The sequence below is a fragment of the Caloenas nicobarica genome, chromosome 3 (genome assembly GCF_036013445.1).
Source record: "Caloenas nicobarica isolate bCalNic1 chromosome 3, bCalNic1.hap1, whole genome shotgun sequence".
Lineage (NCBI taxonomy): Eukaryota > Metazoa > Chordata > Aves > Columbiformes > Columbidae > Caloenas > Caloenas nicobarica.
In genome coordinates, this window is record NC_088247.1 from 64,162,609 (window position 1) to 64,187,141 (window position 24,533).

Sequence of the window (24,533 nt, forward strand, 5' to 3'; positions counted from 1 at the left end):
TCATACTTTCCTCGCTCGAAGAATAAGATCAACAGATGGTAAAGGCATCACCTTGGGGGAATGCACCATTCCTCAGATATGTATTTGTATAACCCTGGTCATTTAACATGCATATTTACTTAGAGATGTGTATGATCACATATTCCACTTCGTATTTGGTACATCTTACTCTACTGGTTGGAAATCAATGATTTTTTACTCCTTCCACTTCAATATTGCCAACAGGTCACAACGATACTCATGTTTTCTAAAGATCCCTGATGTGAGAAGAGACAAAGGGACAACTGTCTTGCCAAAACATCCCCATGTACTTCCCTACACACCTCTGCCTAAACACAGCCCAGTGAGTTAAACGTGACACACTCTGCCTTGCCTTATTGCCCCAGTAAGAGGGAATAAATGCCACCTTCCATATCACTCAGGAGGCATTTACTTTCTTCTCCATTATACTAAAAAAGCTCTGAACAACTGAGATTTTCATGACCATAATTATTTTCTATTTACACCATTACAACTACCCAGAAACCCTCACCAGTCAACATTTTCATGACATATCTAGACTATTGCATTAAAATGACCAACAAATATACCTCCTTTCCAGCTTAAATGTTAACTTCAAATTAGCTTTAAAATTTAGTGGCTTCCAATGTCTATCATGTATAAATACACTTATGTGAGGCCAGAAAACATTCTTGATACATTTGGATAACCATTATGACAATACACCTCACAAACATCAATACCAGCCTGCTTGAGCTCAATGTTTTTACCTCTTTGCCAAAATTATAAATACACTTGCTTTTTTTTTTTTTTTTTTTGCTTTTCCCTCTGAAAATATTGGAAATTTAAAAGACAGACATCCAAAGCAACAACACTGACACTCTGCAGTTAAGCAACATATTTTTATTTTCAGGATCGTGAAGTATTCTAAAGTACGTACGTTTGCATATGGATTCCCAACGCTTCCAAGAAAAACAGATAAGCTATCTGTTGCAGAGAAGAGCAAAATGAGACAAAACTAGTAAGATTACTAGCTCAAAGTCACTCAAAGCAGAAATGCCAGACTGAGGAACACAAACTACTCTGATAAAATGTGAAACTTCCCAAGCACTTCGCCCAAAATTAGTAGATTACTCAAAAGTTTTCAAACAGCTGCACGCACACACAGACACTTTGAAACATGTTTGCTACACAAACCCAGCAATTCCTACTTGCAAAATGGAGATTATTCCATTTGGAGCTTGCCCGTACACTTAAACTGACAAAGGAAGACATTACATTACTTAACTTTTTTTTTTCCTGCAGTGCTAAAGTTGGCCACACCTGAAAGCTGTAGCTATATGAGCTCAGAAACCTTCCTCTTCAGTCCCCACAAAAACTAATATAGAAACTCTGGTGATTTGTTATCCTGTTTTCAGCAGAAAATTTACATATGAATTACACACCAAATTCCTTTGGTCTGATAAAATGTTCTGGACTTGCATGAAGAAAACACTGCTTCTTCATTATCATCCTCTTCTTGCTATTCTTTGCTGTCTTTACAAAAAAACTGTACGTCTAAAACCAGCAAGCGTAGTGGTAAGCACATCTCTTGCCTTGAGTCTACACATAGAAACAGAGGTTTGGAAATACATCCTTACATTTAAAGGGCTTTTAGATTCCCAGATTTTCTGCCAGACATACACAAGACAGTGGCTAACAAGCGGGCCTAAGTATTAACACAGTGATTTGTACCAGACAAGAAATCATCTGATGCAATTCAGCTGATTCTCAAAACATAAAGAACTTCATAAACGACCGACTCGGGTTCAAGACCTGACTGCAAGACCCAAATACCAAATTATTTCCTATTCCTTTTCATATGTGTTAGATAAATAACAAATGAACATTCACAAGAGCCAAGAAACAGCACGAGAGTCACTTAGGTGTTTTCCATTACAGAATACAATTCAAACATTGTTTTTGCACTCAAGAACACAAACGCAAACATTTCATAAATGCACTACGTACTGGAAGTCAAAACAATTCTTACCTTATTTAAAATGGCATTTTTAGTAAAAAGTCGGGCTATGCTAGTACAAGGTGGCAGGAGCCGTGCCATCCTCCTTCGGCAGACTTTTCCAAATGCCCGTGTTCAACTAAGTCTAACTCCTCCGCTCTGTTTTGTTTCCCCAAGAGGACCCATTCAGCACCATGTGCTCCTTTTCAGCTGTCAATAAACAGAAGCGGTGAATTCCCCGGCACTTCACAAAGCTAGTTAGGCATAGCCATTCATTTCTCCAGGAAAAACAGGGCATTGATTTCAGCAAATTCCCAGGGAGCAGCTACAACAAAGAGATCAAAGACCCACCTCCTTTCCTGCCTGGCTTTGGCCAGTCTGGCCGAGAGGAGCAGCAGCGACAGGTTTCCCGAAGCGCGGGCTCGAGCCCCACCGACCACCACATGCTCCATTCACCCCCGTCGACTTCCTACGTTCCCGGGACAGCCCCTGGCGCTAACCGTGACAAACCCCTACATTCAGGCAGCGTAATGTACTGCACACTAGTTCATCCAAGGATAAAAAGAAAAACAAGCTCCGAGGGAAGTCTGCTGCTTCCCCGACTGGCCGAGCCTCAGTGGCAGCCAGACATTTTATAAACTTCTTTCTCTTTTTTTTTTTTTTTTCCTTAGCTTCTCCATCTAAAACAGAGAAACACTTGCTACTTCAACTTCATCATGCTGAAACTTCACTGGGATGTTGGCTTTTTTGCTTTATTTCCACACACTTCAAGACTTAGCTGCTGGAGTTTGAGGTCGAGCTGCAGCAGCCCTTGTATTGTGTAGCCATGACATTTTCTTTGTGCAATTTGCCCCAGAGTGCAGTGGTTTTTTTCCTAGGAATCCAAGGGGGTTTGTTGTAGTTTGGTTAGGGTTTTTTTCTTTTTAATTATATACCTTTTTAATTATACACCTAGTCTTCATTACCGTGACCTGGAACAAGGTATCTAGTCCTAGAATGTGACCTTGTACTGAACCAAGGTTTAGTGACAGATGATGCTGTGGTCAGGCTTAGGGAATGGGTGTTTAGGCTACATGTCTACTGCTAAATAGTAAGAATTAGAGACTGTTCCCTGGTGCTGAGACCACCTGGCATCAGCTCCACACGTCTAAACACTCCTCACTTCCTTCCATTTCCCCCCACAAACAGTTTGATTACATCCAAATTCCTTACCTGGAACAGAGCCTGGTAGATGTTATCCCCAAAACACGCCTTGGTGTTGCTTGTTAGCATAGGCCAGTACTAAGCTCATGGGCTGGCTCTGTACTACTTATTTACATAAAAACAGACATAAAGATCTAGAGCCACTTCACATCTGTACAAATCTGCCATGTTATTCTTCAGCATTCGCCTGTGCACTGACATTTTTCTAAGGTGCTACCTGGCCGTCACAAACTCCACGTGCACATGTACTCCCACCAGCTGGAACCTGGAAAGTCCCCTGAGCGCTGGTACTGCCTCAACACTACTTGCATGTCTCCAAGTGAGAAGACAAATGTCTATCCCCTCTAGCACAACCAAGTATCACAGGATCTACTAGAGGACAAACAGCAGAATATGGAGAAGACGGGGGACAGATAGTAGGGATGACTGATCATGGCGCAGAAGATAATTGAGGACACAAATGAATACAAAACTGCAGAACTAAGTTGCAAGAGACCTGTGGAGATCAAACAGCCCAGCCTCCTGTTGAAAGCAGGGCCTTAGATTAGCATTACGAAGGACTCTGTCTAGCCATATGTCAAATATTTCCAGTGTGGGAAATTCTACCACTTCCTGGACAGCCTATTCCAATGTTTGACTGATTCCGTGGTGAAAATGTCCCTTATATCCAGGGGCATCTGCCCTGAAGCAACTTGTGGTCATTGCCTCTTGTCCTGTCACAGTGCACGTTTGGGGAAAGAGTGCTTCCACCTCCTTTTCCATAACCACCATTTTTGTACTGGAAGACCATGGCTAGATCCACCCAAGACTTCTCTTCTTCATGGTGAACACACCCAACTCCTTCAGCCTCTCAGGCGACAACTTCTCTAACCCATTGACATTGATCATTAGGGAAAGTGTGAGAAGAGGTCCTGATGCTGAGCTGAAGAGATAAAAATGAAACTGGTGCAGCATAAATTAGCTAAAACAGTGAAACTAGCTTAAACATCTGAGTTGAGGAGCCTGAGGTAATTTTGACTGTACAATTACCCTGCCCTTTCTCCTTTAATGTTTTACTTGAAACAGAAGTTTTGCCTGTTTTGTACAATACAGTCAGGTATATTACATTCATCATGAATCTTTTAGAGTTCTTCCTGTATCTAAATGGCACTTAAGCAGGCCCTAAAATTGCGAGTTTGCAGATAAAGCTCAAAAAATGCACCTTCACAAATAACTTGAAGTACAGATATCACCTCCACAGATGGCTGCTATCTGCCAGTCAGCCGCTGATGTTTTTATATTTATTAACTGATTACATCTATTGACCAAAAAAAATCTGTTTCCTTTGTTCCTCTAAGGAAGTATTGGAGACTGATAAAACAGATTTCTGAAATTCCCCTCTCTTACACTGCACAGTGTGCAGTTGGGCAGCCCTCAGAAGCAATGATAAAAAATGGCAGCTGAGGCACTAGAAGGACTCCAAAAGAAAGCATGTAGATCAGACCAATAAGCATAGAAAATGTACTTAATGCTGCAGATAGCTTAGGCCAGAGTGAGAGAGTGCAAGTACCGGGGAGACCTGAGCAGTTGTTTTTTGTGGTAGTTACAACAGCAAAGTATAAGGATATGCTGCTTGTATATTCTTTGCTGTTGAAAAGGAAATATGGATAACCATAGAATGGTTTTGGTTGGAAAGGACCTTCAAAGGTCATCTAGTTCAACACCCCTGCCATGAGCAGGGACATCTGCAACTAGATCAGGTTGCTCAGAGCCCCGTCCAGCCTGGCCTTGAATGTCTCCAGGGATGGGGCATCTACCACCTCTCTGGGCAACCTGTGCCGGTGTTTCACCATCCTCATTGTGAAAAATTTCTCCCTCATGTCTAGCCTGAATCTCCCCTCTTTTAGTTTAAAACCATTACCCCTTGTCCTATTGCAAGAGGCCCTGCAAAAAGTTCTGTCTCCAATAACAGTGATGAGGAATGAGATTCAGATGTGACTTGGATAATGCTGCCTTGGAAACACAGGAGTTAAATTCACAAAGTGATTAAAAAAATCCAAGCACATCACTCAGTAGTAATCTGCAATGGTATTTGTGCCAAAGATAGATAAAACATTTTAGATAGAATTGTAATTTTTTAAGTCTCAATGAACCAGTCTGTCCTTATACATGGACCAGATTTTTACAATTTTGATCATATTAAGTCATGCCTTATTCCAAGAATAATCTCATTGATTATAATGGCAATATTGTTCCACAGATGTCTCAGAAGAAATGTAAATGTAAAAGCAGACTTTATACTTAAGATAAAAGACATCAATCATGACCACATCTGGGAATCTGATAAAAACATATGGTACACCAGAAAAAAAAAAAAAAATCAGTGTGGGATGATGGAAAAGTACTTACATAGCAGGTCTGTGGACATGTTTACAGATCAGGCAAAGGAAACCTACATAAAATAAACGAAAAAAGAATGATCAGTTTTCTGAACTAGCACTATTCATGCTAAATCTCATGCTAGTTATCATATACATATTTTTTCATTCTTTAGGAAAGGAGGAGACCGTATCTAGGGAAGTCTAACAAGGAAGAATTTTAATTTGTGAAGGAAAAGAGTAAATCCATCTATTTTGTATTCATTAATAAATGATTCTTCTTCATTTCAAAATGTGAATTGACAATATTAATGTAGTGTATTTTAATAAAGAGCAGTTCACTGTATCCCACATCTTCTTTAACGTTTATTACTAAACCAGAATTTTCAGGCACCGTGTATTTTACCCCATTGCATGCCATTTTGTGTTTAAGCCTGCTATTTCTGGTATTCATCTTAAGAGTCTTCATCCTGGCAAAGTCAAGCAGAACATTAACTAGATATTGGACAAGGCATTTTAATTGCTCTAGACTTCTGGAGACTTCTAGCTTGCTGCTGAACTCTGTTCATCTTGTTTCCTTCATCTGCTGGTTTTTGACTCAAATTTTACTATAAGCACATAGGAGCAGAGTCCAAGTTTTCTGTAGCTATCTGAGCAGTCTCCAACATAGTGGGATCCCAGTAGGTGGATAAGACTATTTGGAGCAACAGAAATAATAATAAGGTAAGTAATAATACGGGGGCATACAAATAACGATATCACTCATATCCACATACGACATTTTGTTGTGTCCTGTACAAGTCCTGAACATTTCAGGCAGTGTCTGAAGGTGTATGTACGTGATTTAGAGTGAAAACTTGACCCTGATGAAGACAACAGTGTTTTGCTGCTAACTGAAATGGGTCAAAGATAACATATTCATTTTTTTAAAATACAACAATTTTTAGTAAGATACTTTCAAACTAATTGGAGTTGGTTGAGAGAAACAAGAGAAGAGAAGTATGGTAGATGGCAGTAACAATGACAAGAAAAATGGATGGCAAAAAATAATGAGAACTGAGGAGGAAACAGACTCAAGGGGAGTAAAGGAGTGGTAGGATAAGGTGTATATAGAGCATGATGAGGCAGAGAGGAACCAGTGGTCTGCTGATGAGAATTTGCCAAGAAAGAAGATGTGACTCTGGCAGGATGAGGAAGCTAAGATCCAGCTACCTGCTGAAATCTGGGAGCACGCTGTAGTGCCATTTTCAAGTTTGAGAAGATTAAGATAACACTTCTGGTGAGCCACTGTAAGCACCTAAGTTACCATCTTAGCTTGAGGACACGCTGTTTGTCCCTGCATAAGAAAGCAGCCATGCTGAGCATTCCTCCCAGCATTTACTCAACAACGATGTACATACAGATCATTATTACCTGGCAACATAACAAGTATGCTGATTACATCTGCAAGTTAAGTATTGATAAACTTACATATCCTCATTTATAACTGCTCAGAGACCTAATCCCAAGACCATGACACACAAAGTTAGTAAATCAGACTTGCTATCTTACCACGTGTCTCATCACAACATAACCAAACCTCCATGGATTTAAATTGTCAATCCTAGCATAAAACATAATACGTAAAGAAAATATAATTTATTTTCTGCACTTTGGAATTTGGAAGGGTTCTGATGTTGAAAAATAAAGAGCTGCCTGTTTTTTCCTTCCCACATGCTTAAACGTGTCTTTCAAGCCTATGCTGCCTTCACCAAGTAGAAGACAAGTACAGGCTTTGCATTTTAGAGAGTGATTTGGAGTGGGGGGTGGTGAGAGGTAGTTGACAGTAGTCCTTACTCCAGAAAATTCAGATTTTCAACAGAAAACTAAAAAGCTTCCTCCCAGCTTTGGGCTAAAACTGACAGGGAGCAGCCCAGAGATCTTCAGCAGGGAAGACACTACAAGGACAGATGTTTCAATTGCCCATACACAAGCATCCTATGCCTTTTGAGGTGCCCTAGGACATCTGAAGCACCCACATGAGGCTGACAGCTGTAATACTGATTATACAGGAAAATGAGTCCCTCATGGACCAACCAGTAGCTAGAAGCCAGGCAGGACTACCCAGGGCATCTCAGATAGCACTAGACATTTAGTTTCAGCAAATCAATCAAGTCCTACAGTATTGCAGTTTGCCTGTTTTTAGAAGAAGCCAGGCAGGCTGCTGGTACACCACTTCTGTCCGAGATCAAGGGATCTGCAGATGAGCCACAAATCAGAAGTGTCAGCACATCAACCTCCCTTCTGCAACCTCTGTCCTGTGCCAAAACAGCTGCCTCCAGTGAACATACAGCTCAGTATAAACTGGCTTTTGTCTGTGATCAGAACTGTATGTAGGTATGAGAGAGAAGTGGTAAACGGGCCCACATGCGAAAAGGACATCAACAAGTCTTCTTTCCAGGTTAGATCAGCCACGCTGACAGCAGGCTTTCTAAGCAGCAAGTCCCCTACCCTGATTTCCATCAGCCAGAAAACAGTTTATTTCTGAAAAAAACCACTACTCTGCAGTTTGAATCCACTCTAGCTGAGAGAGAGGCACTTGTCTGCGGTGTTAATTTCTAAAAATTCAGGCCTCGCAGAGGGAACAGTGGACTTTAATGGCACCCATATGTGACTGTACGTATGCCGACCTTTGCAACCCCCAGACACAGCAGGCTACATGTTGTCACTGTCAAATCAGTGCCATCAACTAATAAAGATTTCACCCCACCACTGAATTACCAGGCAAAATGATTTAACTTTGCGAGCATTCAACCTGCAAGGCAATTATCTGGTAAACCACAACGCAACAAGCTCTCCATTTCCATATGGTTTGAGTCAGTAGTTCACCTTCATCCTCCTGTATCTGGTCTGCAGCAGCCTCCTGTCAGGAGAAAGTCCAGCCTCAGCCCACATCTCCCTGTCCCCCACATGCCTGCCACCCAGCCATGTTTCAGTGACTTGGTGGTCCATGAGCACCCCAATTAAGGGTTGGTTAAATTGTTCTGTGGTGCCACTTGGGGGATAGTGGAGGGAGCATGGAGAAGGAGTGCACACACCCCATGGGACAGAAGGCCCATGTTGACACAGTCACAGGTCAGAACAACATGAGAGGCGCTCAGACAAAGAGCAGCACAAACACCTGTGAGATACCTCCACTGCAATCGAAAGGCCAATCTGCTGCTGGGATGGGGGCAGCTACCAGAAGCATAGAGAGGTTCTCCATTCACTTGTTACTCAGAAGCAGCTTCAAAATGCACAGTAGCAAAGTGCTATTCACAGGTTGGCTCTTCCCTCCCATCCCTTTTGCCCACACTGACCAGGCTGCCTTCTCCTGCGGTCTGGAGCCAGGAAGGAATTGGTCTGCGGCACTGCCATCTACCTGCTGTCCCACACAGCATTAAAGGCACTTACAGGCAGGTCACTTTGCACAGAGCTAGGCTCCTAACAGTCCTCCTGGGATGTGGTCACAGCTACAAGACTCTACTGCAGAAGACTTGCCACAGAGAATAAGGGCACTACGAAGAGGATAACCATAAATCGCTAAATTTTGTTTCTCCACAGGCCCTCAGAGCCTGAGAAACTTTCTCTTTTTTCTCTTGTACTATCCTCTGATGAAGAAGCATCAGCAGTAGCAACCCTGTAGTGCCCAAGTCCAGTCCTTGGGGAGGACACAGAGACTACAGACTAGGAGGGAACAGCTTCATGAGGGCATCCCAGTCACTGCAACACAAGCCATTTGCAGAACAACAGAGCAGCGGGTGCACCAACACAAAGAACTGCTCCTCTTCTAGCAGTCAGTCAGGACGTTACCTCTGACAGGGTGAGGGTATGCACAGCAAGACATATTTGTAGAGGCAAGGGTGTGTAAACAGAACTAGAAGCTCTTTCCTAAGCTGTGCCAGTTCTTCCCTGCAGTTACCCTCACCATCGACCCAAACCACCTCTCCTAGCTGCAGAAAACAACCACCATAAATCCCACTCTCCTGCTTCAAGGTCAGCCCTCTGCTACATGACAGAATCTCTTGCACAGTGTATTGTCCTCCAACCAAGGGAGCCCCAACACGTGCAGAGTCATGGCAGTCACGCTGTGCCAAGCAGGCACAGTGCCTGGTGGTTTCTGATCACATCAGTCACTTGTCAATCTAAACTTAGGTGGTTGGCCAGTGGCCATGCTGGCCTCAATTTAACAGTCTCATTGGCCAATCTTCTGTGTTCATACTCCTTGTAAATCCCATTGACCCTAATATGAAGTGTTGCAGGTATATTGGCCAAGCTTGCTGTGCTGCCCACACAGCCAAAAAGAGTTGTTTGTGGCTGCTCCTAAATACCGTCCTTTCTCATCAATGGATGAGCAGAAGAGGAGGAGGAGCAGAGTGGAGGATGTTTCCCATACATGAAAATTGCAGCCCTGAAAATGAATTTGAGGTAAAGCCTTCTGAGGTTCTTACAGGCTTCCAGGTACTAGGAAATTAGATTATGCATTTAGGTTGAATAGGACTTGACAGGTTAAGTATAACAGATGGTTAACAGTCTACAGAAAGCAAAGCAGTGATTATAGGCACACTGGATGACAAAAAGTGCAATACCTTGTGGTGGTGAAATGGAGCTATATGCTGGTTAGAGAAAGCCACAATGGGTTCTGCACTGGCTATCAATGAGATGGACATGTTGCAGACTACATTTGTGTAGAAGCCAGGATTTTAGGTTTTGGTTTTTTCTCAGTTGTTCCACCATTGCCACAAATGCTCTGCATTTTGTGTTTCAGAAGTGACTGTAGTGGGCACAGTGTGGGCATGTGTGACTTGGGATGGGTACACATTGTGGTGGTGGGATTGCCCTGGGACATCCAGGGTCCCCAGTGGGAGAGGCGATGCCCTTTACCCCTTCTGCTTTGATGCAGAGGACATGGGAGTAATGAAATCAGCCAGCCAGTTTCCAGATATGGTCCATGAGGTCCTACATGAGGACCGGCAGTTACTGCCATGCCAGAGGAAAGGTGACTCCCACAAGGAAAGGCATAGCAAGGGAAAACAGCCCGCACAAGACCTCTGGGGCTGTTCATAATACACCTAAGACATCTGTGAAGGCTGCCAACAATGGCCTTGCTTACCAGTGTTTCACATTGAGAGGCAGCAAGAGGGGCAGTAAAGGTTTCACTTTCTAGTCCTCCTGTGCCTGGAAAATACTATGATGACACCTGGTGAAGCTTTCTGCAAATTTCTAGGAGGATAAGTTTTGCCAACCAGCACTTGCTTCACTGGCCCTAAAGTTCATCTTCACTACAAACAACACACTCCACAGCAAGGGCAGACAGGAAACTCCCTGTGAGGGACCTTTGCAGTGTCTGCAACGTAAGACTACAACCAGCTGTTGAAAACAGCTGTCCTGCATGTAATGCTATAGCATTCTCACATGGGTTCATGTGCCAGCGCTCTTTCACTGACCTGACTCTCTTCCAGAAGAGATACATGTACCTGCCCTGGCATCATGCCCCAGAAAGCCAGAGGAAAAGCGGGTGTAGATGTGGGGAGAGACATAACAGCAACAGGAAAAGCTTTCACATTGACACATTGACACTGTGGGTGATACCCTTACGCTTTCATCATTATGCCATATCTAGATGCCAAGAGAAGATGCTGTCTGTGAGAGACCCATGCCATGCAGAAACAAAGACCTGGATGATAGCTTTTGAATTATGAAAACACTGTGAGTAGAAACATGGCTGTTCTGAACTAGTCAACATCTGGCCCCACATCAAGCTCCCAGAGTTTATTACAGAATTCCTCACATCACCTTCCGCACAAAATTAATGTCAAAGAACAATGACAACTGTCAGAACAGGCACACTCTTGCTAATGATCTGATATTATACAGCTCAAAAATGCACCTCCCTTTCATGCTGCGTGCCAGAGAGATGCATTAGTTAAACAGGCACCAGAAGACCAGGAGAATCCTGATGCTGCGAAGTCCTCTGTCCACCTTACTCATGCAGCTGAAAAGGGGATGCTGCTATACTTCAGGTACCCTGAAGAATGTCTAGGACAACCTGTTCATATTCATAACAGCCCCACATAAAGATGGCATTGTTATCTATGTACCTTTTACCACATCTTACCTGAGTAAAGGTAAAATGCAAGTGTCATGGTTTAACCCCAGCTGGAAACTAAGCACCACCCAGCTGCTTGCTTTCTCCCCTCTAGCGGGATGGGGAAGAGAATTGGAAGGGTAAAAGTGAGCAAACTCGTGGATTGAGACAAAGACAGTTTAATAGGTAAAGCAAAAGCTGTTTACACAACAAAGCAAAACACGTGACTCATTCAGCACTTCCCATGGGCAGGCAGGTGTTCAGCATCTCCAGGAAAGCCGGGCTCTGTCATGTGTAACTGTTACTTGGGAAGACAAACACCATAACTCTGAATGTCCCTTCTTCTTTCTTATTGACCCAACTTTATATGCTGAGCATGGCACCATATAGTGTAGAACATTCCTCTGGCCAGTTGGGGTCAGCTGTCCCGGCTGTGTCCCCTCCCAACTTTCTGTGCACCCCCAGCCCACTTGCTGGTGGGGTGGTGTGAGAAGCAGAAAAGGCCTTGACTCTGTGCAAGCTCTGCCCAGCAATAACTAAAACGTCCCTGTGTTATCAACACTGTTTTCAGCACAAATCCAAAACATAGCCCTATGCTAGCTACTATGAAGAAAATTAACTCTATCCCAGCCAAAGCCTGCACAGCAAGTAAAAGCATTTTTTCAAGACAAGGTAAGTAGCACTGTTGCAGATGTCTTTAAAATACACAAGCAAAGATGTGACAGGAAACCACATTTAACCTACTTACACTGAGATTAAATCAGGAAGGACTCTCTCTTCCCCATTACAGAAATCGGTTGGCAGGGCTTAACTGTCAGCATACCTTATGCCTCAGGTTGCATCCATCAGGAGCAAGCATACCTGCAGGAGACAATGCATCTATTACACAGCATTAGCATTCCACTGGTGCCCCTACTTGTTCTCTTCTGGCTACCTCTAGCACTCGTGATGGGCCAACTCCATTTCTGCTGACACAGTTTCTCTTCTCCTGAATTCATGAGCAGAAAGGAAAATCATAATGATGTAGCAATTATTTAAGTATTAATGCAGTATGAGCAGGGGAAAAATTAATACGCAGGGCCAAAATCTCCATTCAGAGACACCTATGTAGGTTTTCTGAGGTTTGTATTAGTCTTACATGTGCATCCACAATCAGGATTTGGTACATGGGAAGTACAACCCAAACACATCCTACAGTGAAACTCCGTGCATTTTTTATCTACCACATGTACAGCTCCTTATTGGAGAAATATTAAACATGAAATTATAAATCACTTTATAATTTATCATAGAAAATAGCATGTACTTTCATAAAATTACTATTTTTTTTCAAATCATTGCATTATTTTATAATTATAAAACAGGATAACTCTTTTCCCATTATTTTGTTTCTCTTTATTGCATGGGATTCCACATCTTTCCTTGATTAAGCAAAGAACTTGAGCAGTACAACACATAAACACTTGTGTCCCAGATCCAGAAATCTGTTGCAGAAGTTCTTCATATGGAAGCCTTACTTGTGAATGTAAAAAATAATGAAAATCCAAAGTTATATATGGAACATCTCTCTTTTACAAAGGACTTTGCAGATGTAAAAGAATGGTGCACAAAATCATAAGGGAAACTGTGGGTGGAAAAAAGCCATGCACTCAAGGGTATGTTTAATGTGTTTACTAAGAGTATTCTGTATACTTTCATGATACTGTTTTAAAGTGTGTATACACACACATAGAGATATTTATACACACACTATGGTGAAGGATACTTTATAACATTTTATGCATCTCTACATATTAAAATGCCTTGGTATGCAAGCAACCAAGAGCACTGTAAGTTCCCAGTGCCTTCAAGAGGTGAGGCACTAAGACATTCTATCAACTTTGATAATTTTTGGATCAGTTGGCTATTATTTTGCCAAGTTATACTGAGTATTCAATTTGGACAGAACACCTAAAAATTCCTGACTTGCCATTCCCTGCACCAATCAATCAACCAGTCAATATTCTGATCTGGTTACAATCACCTCTACATGTAGCATCATCAAATATAGTCCACATATGCACCTAATCTATCCAAGTCTATTTGCAGTTTAAAGAAAAAAAAAATCATTAAAAGTAAATCCCTTTTATATCTTGTGTCCTGATACCAGAAACACAAAGACCAACAAATCTCATTCTTTGTTTCTAAGCAAGTTTTGCCTGTTCTGAAATACAGCATTCTCTCTCATCCTAATTTTTCTAACCCTGTATCACTTGATTTTGGTCTATTCTGGTCAGTGAAATACCTATGCAGACAATGCATCAAGGATGAGTCTTTGCCCATCTCCAGTGCACTGATGACATAAGAAATGCTATTAAATGGTGTTTTTAAAAAGTGATAGTAGGAAAAGGGAGACAAATGCCTAGGGAATGACACCAAATTGTATCTCATGCCAGCCTGCCTTACTGAAGGCTGGTCTGTTGTTTGGCTTTGCAAAGCACTCAGCATTTTGACTTCAATCCAGCAAAGCATTTCTGCGTTTCCCGTCTTTCCAGCACTGACTCGCTGGGAACCACTTGTACATGTGAAGAAAATCCCACATTTCATATTCTGCTGGGTCAGAATCAAGGCACCAGTCATATTTCTGGATGCTCGTTTTGCTATGAGAAGCGGTGAAAATACTCCCTCTCCCTCCCCCCACCCCCCCCCAAAAAAAATCTTAAAAGTGTGAGTTTTAAAAAGCCACAGGACCCAGGAACATTCCTAAAATAATTTGCATTCCACAGCAGTGGGCAAAGCCATTTCCATTTCAATGAGGCTGTGGAGAGGACTCTGGTCTACTCACTGCAACTAAGGACTGAACCGGCACAAAACAAACACCGAACCCACTTGTACGAGGTCATGTGAAAAAGCACTTTTCCCTGTTCTCTCTCAATACCTTGGCTAAACTCTTTTCATCGCTTCAGGCCTGCATCCCAGCACTCATTTCAGGCAGGGCACTGCCACTTCTCCCTGCTGGACAGGCTGGTGGCAGGGAGATGCCCCTTCCCTTCCCCACATCCTCCTCCGGCAGCCTTCCCCAAAAAGTCAATAAGCCTCCTGCAGCTTCAAAAAAGGTTTTTACTAAGACCTTGACTTTAACACCCTCTCCTTTCATAAGCTCACTACAAATAAAACACGCTAGCAGCTGCCACCTTTCCAAAGGCAGCGAGCGAAATCCACAGCAGAGACAGAGGGACCGACCAGCTCCTGCTTGGTGCAACAGCTGCTCCCGGGACCAGAGATGCGGATACACGTTCGCTAACATCAGTGCATTTCAGGAAATCCTAAAACCAGATTTGTCATCTGGAAGCCAACACCTTACCTCACACATCTTGCTTAGATCATGGTAATTTAAAACCTCCCAGCCTCAGATACTCACCAACTTTGCACATACCTACAACATCATCCCGACGTGTCCTACAGCGCTATTTCAATAATGTGAAGCTGTGTGTCATGTTGCTGCTATATTATGTAAATATTAATATTCAAATTATTTGATCGGAATTCACTTTCTGAGTCTCCTTTCACTCTTTAGTAGCTTTAAATTTCAATGCTGTGAAATTACCACTTCATCCATAAACTACTAAAAGTAGGGAAGTTTTACCTGGAAAAGGATTTCAGGTTAAGAATATTGGTATTTATACAGGTATTTTACATGCAACATACCACCTTAATGGCAATTTTAACAGATTTAGCAGCTTTGTGTCTTTAACTGCTTCATAAAAGCCCAATGTCTCTATACATAAATTATGTATCAAAGCATAATTAATGCTCTTCCAAAATATGCCTCACTGTTTGTTAACAGCGTCTTGGCTAGTACAAATGTTTTCTTTCCTCTGTCCACTCCTAGAGGCCTCAGACTTTGAGAACTGCTTGAGCAGTCTGAAAGGAGCAATAATAACACTAATACACCCTCAAAACCCAAACTAAAGCACAAGCAACAAGTTTTCACTAAGAACTTAATAACACTCAAGGCAGAAAGACAACAGTAGCTGACTTGATTAAACGCCACAAGCCTTGCACTGGATAACAGCTGCCCATCACAACCCTCAATTTATTTGCTGGAACCTGCACGCTTGGGTTTTCTGCCAAGAGCAGCTGGATTTGCCAACGGGAAACTCGGCAGCAAAACCATCCAGGTCTTTTCACTCCCGTTCCCACTTGTAGGCTGGCAGGAGAGCGATCCTGCATGAAAACTGCAGTCTACCACTTCATGTGACATGGATGCAAAGGACAGTTATTAAAACTAATATACTGAAACGGCACCACTACATTAAATCATCGGGGACTAATTCTGTTAGAATTAAACCGTAATTTCAGGAGTGATTTCTTACTTTTCTTAAAGAGCATCTTAATTTTAGAGGTTATATTTTCATAGGAGTGCTTAGAATGCCAACAGGGCACAACTCCAAACAATCCAAATCCTCTAAATACTGCACTTATATTTGATTTTTAAAAAGCTATGCATTGTCCAAATATTACCTAGTTATTTCCTTAATTTTTCCTTTGATTATGAAGCCATGTGGTAATTCCAAAAATCATCAAATTGTGGCTCACAGGTTACCGCTGAATAAATGTCAATATAGATGCAGATTCATTACAACGAATCATCATTCATATTCAGCACAGTAACTTGTTTCTCAGCTAAAAGAGAGAGAAAAGGTTGCTCCACACTGTCAACTAAAGATCAGTCGAAACTCTTGTTTTCCCAAACTGACAGCTTCTAACACAGAGTTATAATTAGACTCATGCCTTTCAGAGGTCTGGACTGCACGCCTTGTCGATAATTGTATGGTACACAAACCTTCTTGGGATCCTGTGCCGTTTCTTGCACATTACTTGAACGAGCAGCCAAAAAATGTGGCATTACTTGCACAGTGTTCATGCTCGTTTAAGACTTCATCCCGCACAGTAACGCAGTCCTACCCCTTTCTCCAGCAAAACTGAAACCTGAATAAATTAAACGAGGCTGGCTCTCGTCTACACAAGCTTCTATTTTTTTTCAGTGCAGGGGAATGCAAAAGGAATTAGGAAACCAGAATAGCAAGGACAATGCTGAAGAGCCCTGTGGAGGCTGGTAAAGAAAGAGTTCAGCCACTACCTCCACAGAATGGGAAAAAACCCCACAAAACACACACTTAAAAATACATGACCATTAACTCCCTTATCAATACTAAATTAGGAACTTGAAATTTGGCACACCATGAATTAATGAATGCAAACTGCAGGCAGATATAAAATATACCAAGTATTTCAGCAGTTCGGCATTTTTATTGAGTCACTTGTCTGTATGTCATTTTTTCAGAGACGATCTTGGGATCTGTTTAACTTCTCCAAGAGCTCGAGTAACATAAGCAAAGAACACCATTTCTTCATTTTAAAGTTATCCTGATACAGAAACGCTTGTTACAATAGCATAGAAAAAATTCCTGTGATCTGTAACCTATCATTAAAAGTTCACCAGGAGGTCATTTGTCCTTATTTCTCCACCCAGTTGCATGACCTCTTCAACTCCAACTTTGACATTTGAAACATCCATTCAGTATGGTTCGGTGAGTTAATGAAAAATAACCCCAAACAACTCGGACGTTTGACATTTGCACCCCAAGTTACCAGAAGGTCATTTGAGTAATTTATAAAACCTCCATGATCATATTCTGTCAGATGTTGATACGGGATGCGAGATCCGCAAATGGAAGAACTCAGGGTTATCGAAAAGTTCCCACTATCCAGTACTGAGATGGTTTCAGTCAATAAACTACTATAGTGTATTTCACACGTTGCACAATGACACTGCAGCCTCCAACATCCACTACAATGCCAATAAAAACTCAACAGATTTCTACCAAATGGTCACTGCTGACTTGCTACCCAGATTCACACTGGGAGCACCAGTGTGATTCAAGAGTCAGCGCTCTCTCTGCTGGGACAAACTGAAGGCAGAAGTCACAGTTTCCAGAGAGATGTCCTGTAAACTCCACGGATTCAACTGTTGACAGACATCTTTGCCAAAATAAATGAAATTAAAACTACAATTTAGTGCAGTTTAAGATTCTGGGACCCAAATATATTATTAGAAGTATGACAGCAACCTTAATACCTATGTAGATGCATGACGATTTTTGCTATTAGGTTGGAATTTAATTCTTAAAATTATAACCTGACTATGGATTTTTCTAAATTAGATCATTAATAAAGTAATCAGTCCAAATAACTGACCATAAAGACAATTCAGAGACTCATGTAGTCTAAAAAATGTGTGAATTAGACAAGAAAAAAGTTTTAAAGTAATGTAATCCGCTAATATTTTTACAGATCAAAACATACACTCATTCTACATTGTCTTCAAACATTTTGTGAACTGTTTTACTGATTTAGGTACAAAATATTTAAAGTAACCTTATTTTTATACTCTTTTCCATTAGTTTAAGAAGTCTATACTAATTTTCGTAATGCCTATTTTAAAATTATTTTTCAATGTTGATACTTTTGATGCTGATAAAAGATGATATTAAAAAAGAGCAAAAATCTGACTTTTTTTTTTTGAGGACTGAGACCCACAACCCTTTTTCAACTGAGTCACTTTGATGACCTCTAACATCCTTTTAACACCCTGTAACTCAGCATTTCATCTTTGCTGGCAGTCCAAAGATTTGGAAATATTTGTCTGTATGGGTGCTGAGGCCTGCAAAGACTGAAATGTTCTGAGATTCAGGATTTCATGTTGATAAACCACTGAAACAAGAGCAGCAACTTACAGGGGAAAAAAATCAGCTATGCTCTTTTCTTTTAGAAAAGAGGTAAAACCATTTACTCTCCCATTTATCCTTGTTTAGTTCTCTTCCTTGTCCATCTCTCTGTTTTGGTCAGGGCAGCCTCTTTGCCCTGTAAATACAATATAGGAAAACTAAATAAATACAGGAAACCAATACATACATGAAAACTAGGATACATTTTTATTAATCAAAAACCTCCACGTACCCTAGCAGACTCAGTGAAAAAACTGTATAGCAAATTCATGCATTAAAAAGGAAGATGATTCCATCCATCACTCACAAGAAGAATGTTTTACAGAGAAGAGCAGCATGTAAATGTGCACAGGTCAAGTAAAGAGGATTTCCAAGCATGAAAATTATTCTTGTCGCTGGCAGCTGTTATGCGAGAAGTAATAAGGTCCAGAAGCCTTGCTGGGCATGATCAGTGATACGAATGCCATTACAATCTATCTGCAACCTCTAAAAGACCCAAAATGACTCTATGGTCTTTTGTTCTAAGCAAAAATAAAAATCCAAAGCAACGGGTTTCCAAACCAGGACACTGTGAGCGTTCACCACAGCGGAAAGAAACTTTTCACAAACACCCTGCAATGCAACGGGTTCACGGAAGGGAAAGCAGAGGATACTTTTCAAAACTATAGAATTTCAGGATCACAGATTTTATAGTAAACGTGTGCTTGCTTCGCCTGCTTATTTGTTTTGTGGGGAAAGGAGTGTTAGGTTTGTAAAAACAAGTTAAAATATTTCCAGTAAAAATTATTTTTGTCTGAATACACTCAGTTGGCCAAAACCAAAATACTTAGCAGGAACGTATGGGTTTCACCAGTGCTACAGGCTGTGTCATATTTCACTGAAATTGCTGGTTTCATCCTCCTTCATTTGGGATATAACAGCCTCCCCTCCAACTGTGGAAATCCTCAGCTGACAGGATTTTTCTTACTTTCATTGGCATCCACTCCTGAGGACCGCAAGAGAAGAGCGATCTCTTCCCAGTGCTTGGCACCACCAGAATGAGGAAGGGATATTTGCCTGCCAGGTTTCCAAGAAGCAAATGATGCATCCACTCGGGACGCCTCATGTGCTAGTTTTCAAATTTCTCCTCCACTGAAACAGGGAGGAGTGGTGTTACCAAAGTGCATTTGGATTCATTGCAGCCAGCAGCCCTGGTCTTTTCTTGGCTGAGCCCTGAGAATACAAAAAGGTAGTGTTTCAACAGGTAAATCACCTGATTTCAGCAGGCAAATCACCTGCTGCTGTTTCACTGTGAGAGGCATTAAGTCACTTGTTTAATTCATAAGGGTGATTGCCAAGATATCTAAGTGCAGTTGAAGCAGAAAAGAGTTATGTTACTTCTTCTTAGCTTGTCTTAATCGCTTAAAAAGGGTTTAATGCCTTTTACTTACTCAACGATGCAGGTGAGCCGTGACTTCCACCAAGATACAAGAAAAAATCAGATGCCAGAAAGCATCCTGGACCATGTATGTAGAGTCTTTTTGCTTTCTAGGACATTACAAAGGTTGCCTCTCTGCACAGAAAGTTGAGCTGGTTGCTAAGACTAAATGAAAATTGAATTAAAATAGAACTTCTTATGTTAACAAATCTCCAGGGGTTTTGCACCGCTCTTCCATCTGACTGTTTATCTTTTGTTTCTTCAGTCCAACTTCAGTTATGTTTTTAGTAACTTCTTTAGCTAATACTTTCCGGTATGTCATGATCTTTCCTTTGCCTTGCAGTTATCACCTCTTTCCAGATCTTTCTTCGTGCATTGCTGCTTCCCTCCCTTTCACGCTCCCCTTGGTCCTCTACATGCTGCATCTGTGGCGATGACTCTGGAGATAATTCCACCTGACAGAGAAGGAAAATCCACCTCTCTGGGGACAAAACAAACTTTGAACTAGCTTAGCTATGTCTTTAACATGTGCTTCACTGCTCCTTCCACTGTTTTTTATTACAGGAAAATATAATTATTAGATACTTACTGTCTTCTTTGGACATCAATCTCTCAAGGCACTGGCAAAACAGAATTTTAATGCTTTATAAATCACTTGTTTGTTGTTCAACCTTGCAGCACTATTAATTGTAATATTTTAAAAAGCCGTATTAATTCTAATGTTACTTATTTCTGTAGGACAGGGCAAACCAATGCTATTGATGACACTGTACAGCTGGGTGACTGAAATAACCAACAGAAGTAAACCAACAGAATTGCACTGACATTTTACAGCCAAAAAAGCACGTGGGACTTTTGCTGTTGTGCTTTTCTCTGAAAGATACACATGACACTCTTGCAGAAGATACTCTTGCTTATCGTCAAGAGTCCCTCAACACCATTCATAGCAACAGGAACCTGGAAACAACAGGCCGAGTGGAGAAGCAAAGTATAATATTGCTCACTGCACTACATTTGCTTGCTATTGTATACACTAGCACAGGTTAGATACTGCTACTCTAGTATTCTCCTAAGTGCAGTTCTATTACATGCCCTGAAGAAAAGTAAAGCACATCTACACTGACTTTGTTACCTGTGCCATGGTACAAGACATGGAGCAAATGCCGTGCCCTGTCTTTACTATAGGTATTAGGCGGACTGCATGGGGCACAGTGGCTCTCCCTGTGTCTGCACTACAGGACCCTTTAGCCTACCTACACCATGCCCAAGATCTGTGTGCCCCATGCACACAGTTGACCGCACTGGTGGCACCACCCTATGCACTCCACCAGCTGCTAGTCTGCATTTGCTGCAAGCGCATTTCTTGCTACAGATCTTGAGATGATCATTGGAGAGACGATGGCATCGGAAGTTTGACGGGAGGCAGTGCCTCCCAACAGGACAAATGCAGTAAACTTACTCGTCCAGGGATGAATCTTGCCATTCTGGAGTGACTAGTGCTCCCCAACTGGCAGCACACACTCTTCCCCAACATGGTTAGCGTGGCTGTGAAGACAAAGCATGGTGCCATCTACACAATGAACACAGTGAGCCATTCTATGCAGCATGTCTAGGTCATGCAGGTCATCTGCAACACCCCTCAGCACACAGAGTTGACATTTAGCACTGACAGCTCTGCGTGCAACATACAGGTCTGGGCAGCCATCAGCTGAACTACCTTAACCACAAGTTTCCCTTTCAGGAGCCCCACTGCCCCACATACGGCAAAAAGAACACTATCACTCCAGACATGTAGAAGATGACCGCTGTCCTATTGTATCGCAATACACAAAAGAGACAACTCTCCTGCTCTTCCCCAAGATACACATGAAATAGGCAATGAAGAAACATCCTCCTAGGACAGACCCATTCCCACTTCCCTCAGAGCAGGGGAGGAGGAGACAGAGGAGAAAACAGTTGGGACAGGGAATCCATCCACGTTACACAGAGGACTGGCTCCCAGTGGTTGGGCTGGGATGAACATCAGCGCTTAGTCTCTGACCCCTGTGGATCTTTCATACTCCAATAGCAGCACCCAAGTTAAGAATAATAAGATGAAACGCACACAGTTCTTCTGCACGGGTACTTTTTCAGGCTCTTCACTGATACAGACAAGAACTCGAGTTTTAGTTTCTCTTTCTCTCATATCTTCAAGGATTTATTAGCAACTCAAAAAGCCAAATCTTTCTATACTTGAAACTTGAGGCTCTCCAGAGGGAAAAATAACAACAAACACGGATGTTGAGTTACCAACCCAGCATGACTGAGCTTACTTTAAACCCTTTTACAACCCACCACAGGGACTAGAAATGGACGCTTTTCTGCCTTTTATTCCCACTGCAGTTTTTCTGGGGTTTAAGCAAGGGAATATACAGTGTCAGTGTGTTCAGGGATATCCTTTGAAAAATCATGGAAGCTGAATGGGAGAAAACACTGGGAAGTAATCGGTGTGATCAAGTTATTTCTCCCACTCATTTGAACTATAAATCAATGCCTTATGATACAACCTCTACTGTATCATTATTCCAGCTCGGAATTATTAATAGTTAATGCTATTTGGAAAGCTTAAATTTTGCTACCTCAAGTTGTTTGTGAAACAGCTTCCCCTAAAATAATGCTCTAGATGCAGGAAGGAGAAAGATAAAAGCAGATCTGCCCTGTCCTCCAAGACAGAATTAGTTTACAAAGGTATCCTTGATCCCAATTTAGCACTGCAACTCACGTCACTTTACAGAAGATCAATCAGTACAGACAGAAAAAGCCGGAAAAAAGAGGAAATATGAGAAGCATATGGACGAAGGCCACTGGAAAGAACTATCGCTTCTAGATTGTCATGTCCGAGACATCTGGAACCCAAAATGCTCTTTCACAGCAAATTCCAAATAGACCATATTCAGAAGAAAGCATGGAAGAAAAAGATAAGTCAGCAAAAAAGCAAAGCTAGAAGGAAAATATTTATTCTAATATCCTTGGGGTATATGTGGAATTACATTTTATTATCAACTTCCAAGATTTTCCCATACAGAATTCAAGTAGACTGACCTTCTTTCTCTCCTAACTCTTGTTATTTCCTGCTGGTTATCATAAAATAGCGGTATCCTTGGCATCATTTAAAGAGATTTCCTACTTCTCTCCACACACGCAAGAAAAGAGCAAACAGTTTCTTCTGGGTTTAGTGGCAATTAAATGATGTGGCCAGCTGTACGGCAGCACATGCTTCAGTAGAAGTGTGTGACTGCTGGTCCCTTGGCATTTGGAGCAGTCTCGTTTGCTTCATGCTTATCTTTGAAAGCGGGAACATCTTAAAATAAAAACTCAGTGGAGCCAGTAGGGAACTAGCTGGCAATGCGTACTTTAAATATGCTCTGGTTCTGCAAATGTCTTGTGAGCCAGATTGCTCTTACTGACAAGGACTATTTAGGTGTAATGTCAAGTGCTCAAACATATAAAAATTTATATCAAACACATGAAACTTATCTCAAACACCAGCACAGTCTGTCTTAAGTACAGTGTGTGTATTCATTTATGGGCGGGGTGGTGGTTGATGTTTTTAGTTTTTAATCATCAACCAAGAAGTTAAGGGTTTGGAAAAAAAAGGACAGCAGCTCAGGTCCCAGCCCCTCCAACACAGTGTAGAGTAAATGTGTCTCAGCAGTTGCGGGAGGAGGGAATTATCTTACACTGCTTCCTTTCCACCAAGTCCTGGCAGAAGGACATGCAGGCAGAGAAGAAACGCATGAGCTCACAGAGCTTTACAACAAGGAGATTCTCACTGCAGAGCAGATTACGGAATTGAAAGGAAATAGAAGTTATTGTCTTTAGCTAAAGAGCATGAATCTGTGACCTGCTGACTTATGTGTCTGCAAAATGAATTCAAAACAAGTGCCCATGTTAAAAGAAAGTCTACTTACAAGTAATGCATTCATTTATCGTAGAATCAGAGCAATTTTAAATAAACTTAAAGATGCCAATCTAAGGCTTGAACCTTATTAAACTTGGAAAACTAACTACATGATTTAACAGCCTCTTCTGCCTTTAAAAGGTAATTATTTATTACGTTGTGTTTATGTGCTTTCCTGTATCAAACTCTCCAAACCTCCCACTACTGTTCTCACTCTGATGCATAGGTCCAGAGAAACAGGTACAGTCCCTCGTATCTTATTTCTAGCTTTTATTCCCATTCATCCCATCTTCTACTTCTTACACAAATAATCCTATTATCAATTTGCAGCATCTGCATGATCAGAATGATCAGGTTCTGTTTAAATGTCAGGTATACACCTTGAGAGCACTCAACAATTTAAAACACAGTGGCGATCAGCCTATTTAGCAGTTATACTACTCCAGGATCTATATCGGCTTCCACTGGGCTTGCAGATGAGATTTTGACTGCTTTGACTTACAATGCAGGGCAAGTATGTGCACACTAAGGGTGGAAAATACACCACGCATATAACGGCACGACAGCTGCTAACATACACTACATCAAATAATGATCACACAATTTGTCACCGATCCTGTCACTGTACCTATACTTCTATTTAGCAGAACTCTCCATATTCCACCCAGAGCCACCTACTCAGCACAGCCTCATTTCACGTTGCACAGTACGACCACTCCCCACGCACAGAGGTGGAGCGGA

General features: G+C 41.6%; 1 protein-coding gene across 3 annotated transcripts in view; it reads right to left on the reverse strand.

Annotated features, from left to right (window-relative positions):
* Positions 1-24,533, reverse strand: part of PLAGL1 (PLAG1 like zinc finger 1) — a 47,656-nt gene that overhangs the window by 21,331 nt on the left and 1,792 nt on the right. For 2 of the 3 annotated variants that reach the window (XM_065632277.1, XM_065632275.1), the window contains exons 2-3: positions 12,414-12,526; positions 5,591-5,633 (exon numbers count right to left, since the gene is read on the reverse strand). In XM_065632277.1, coding sequence (XP_065488349.1) covers positions 5,591-5,609 — 19 coding nt within the window. In that variant the 5' untranslated portion in view covers positions 5,610-5,633; positions 12,414-12,526. The remainder of the gene's footprint in view (positions 1-5,590; positions 5,634-12,413; positions 12,527-24,533) is intronic. The other variant, XM_065632276.1, reaches the window with a different exon arrangement.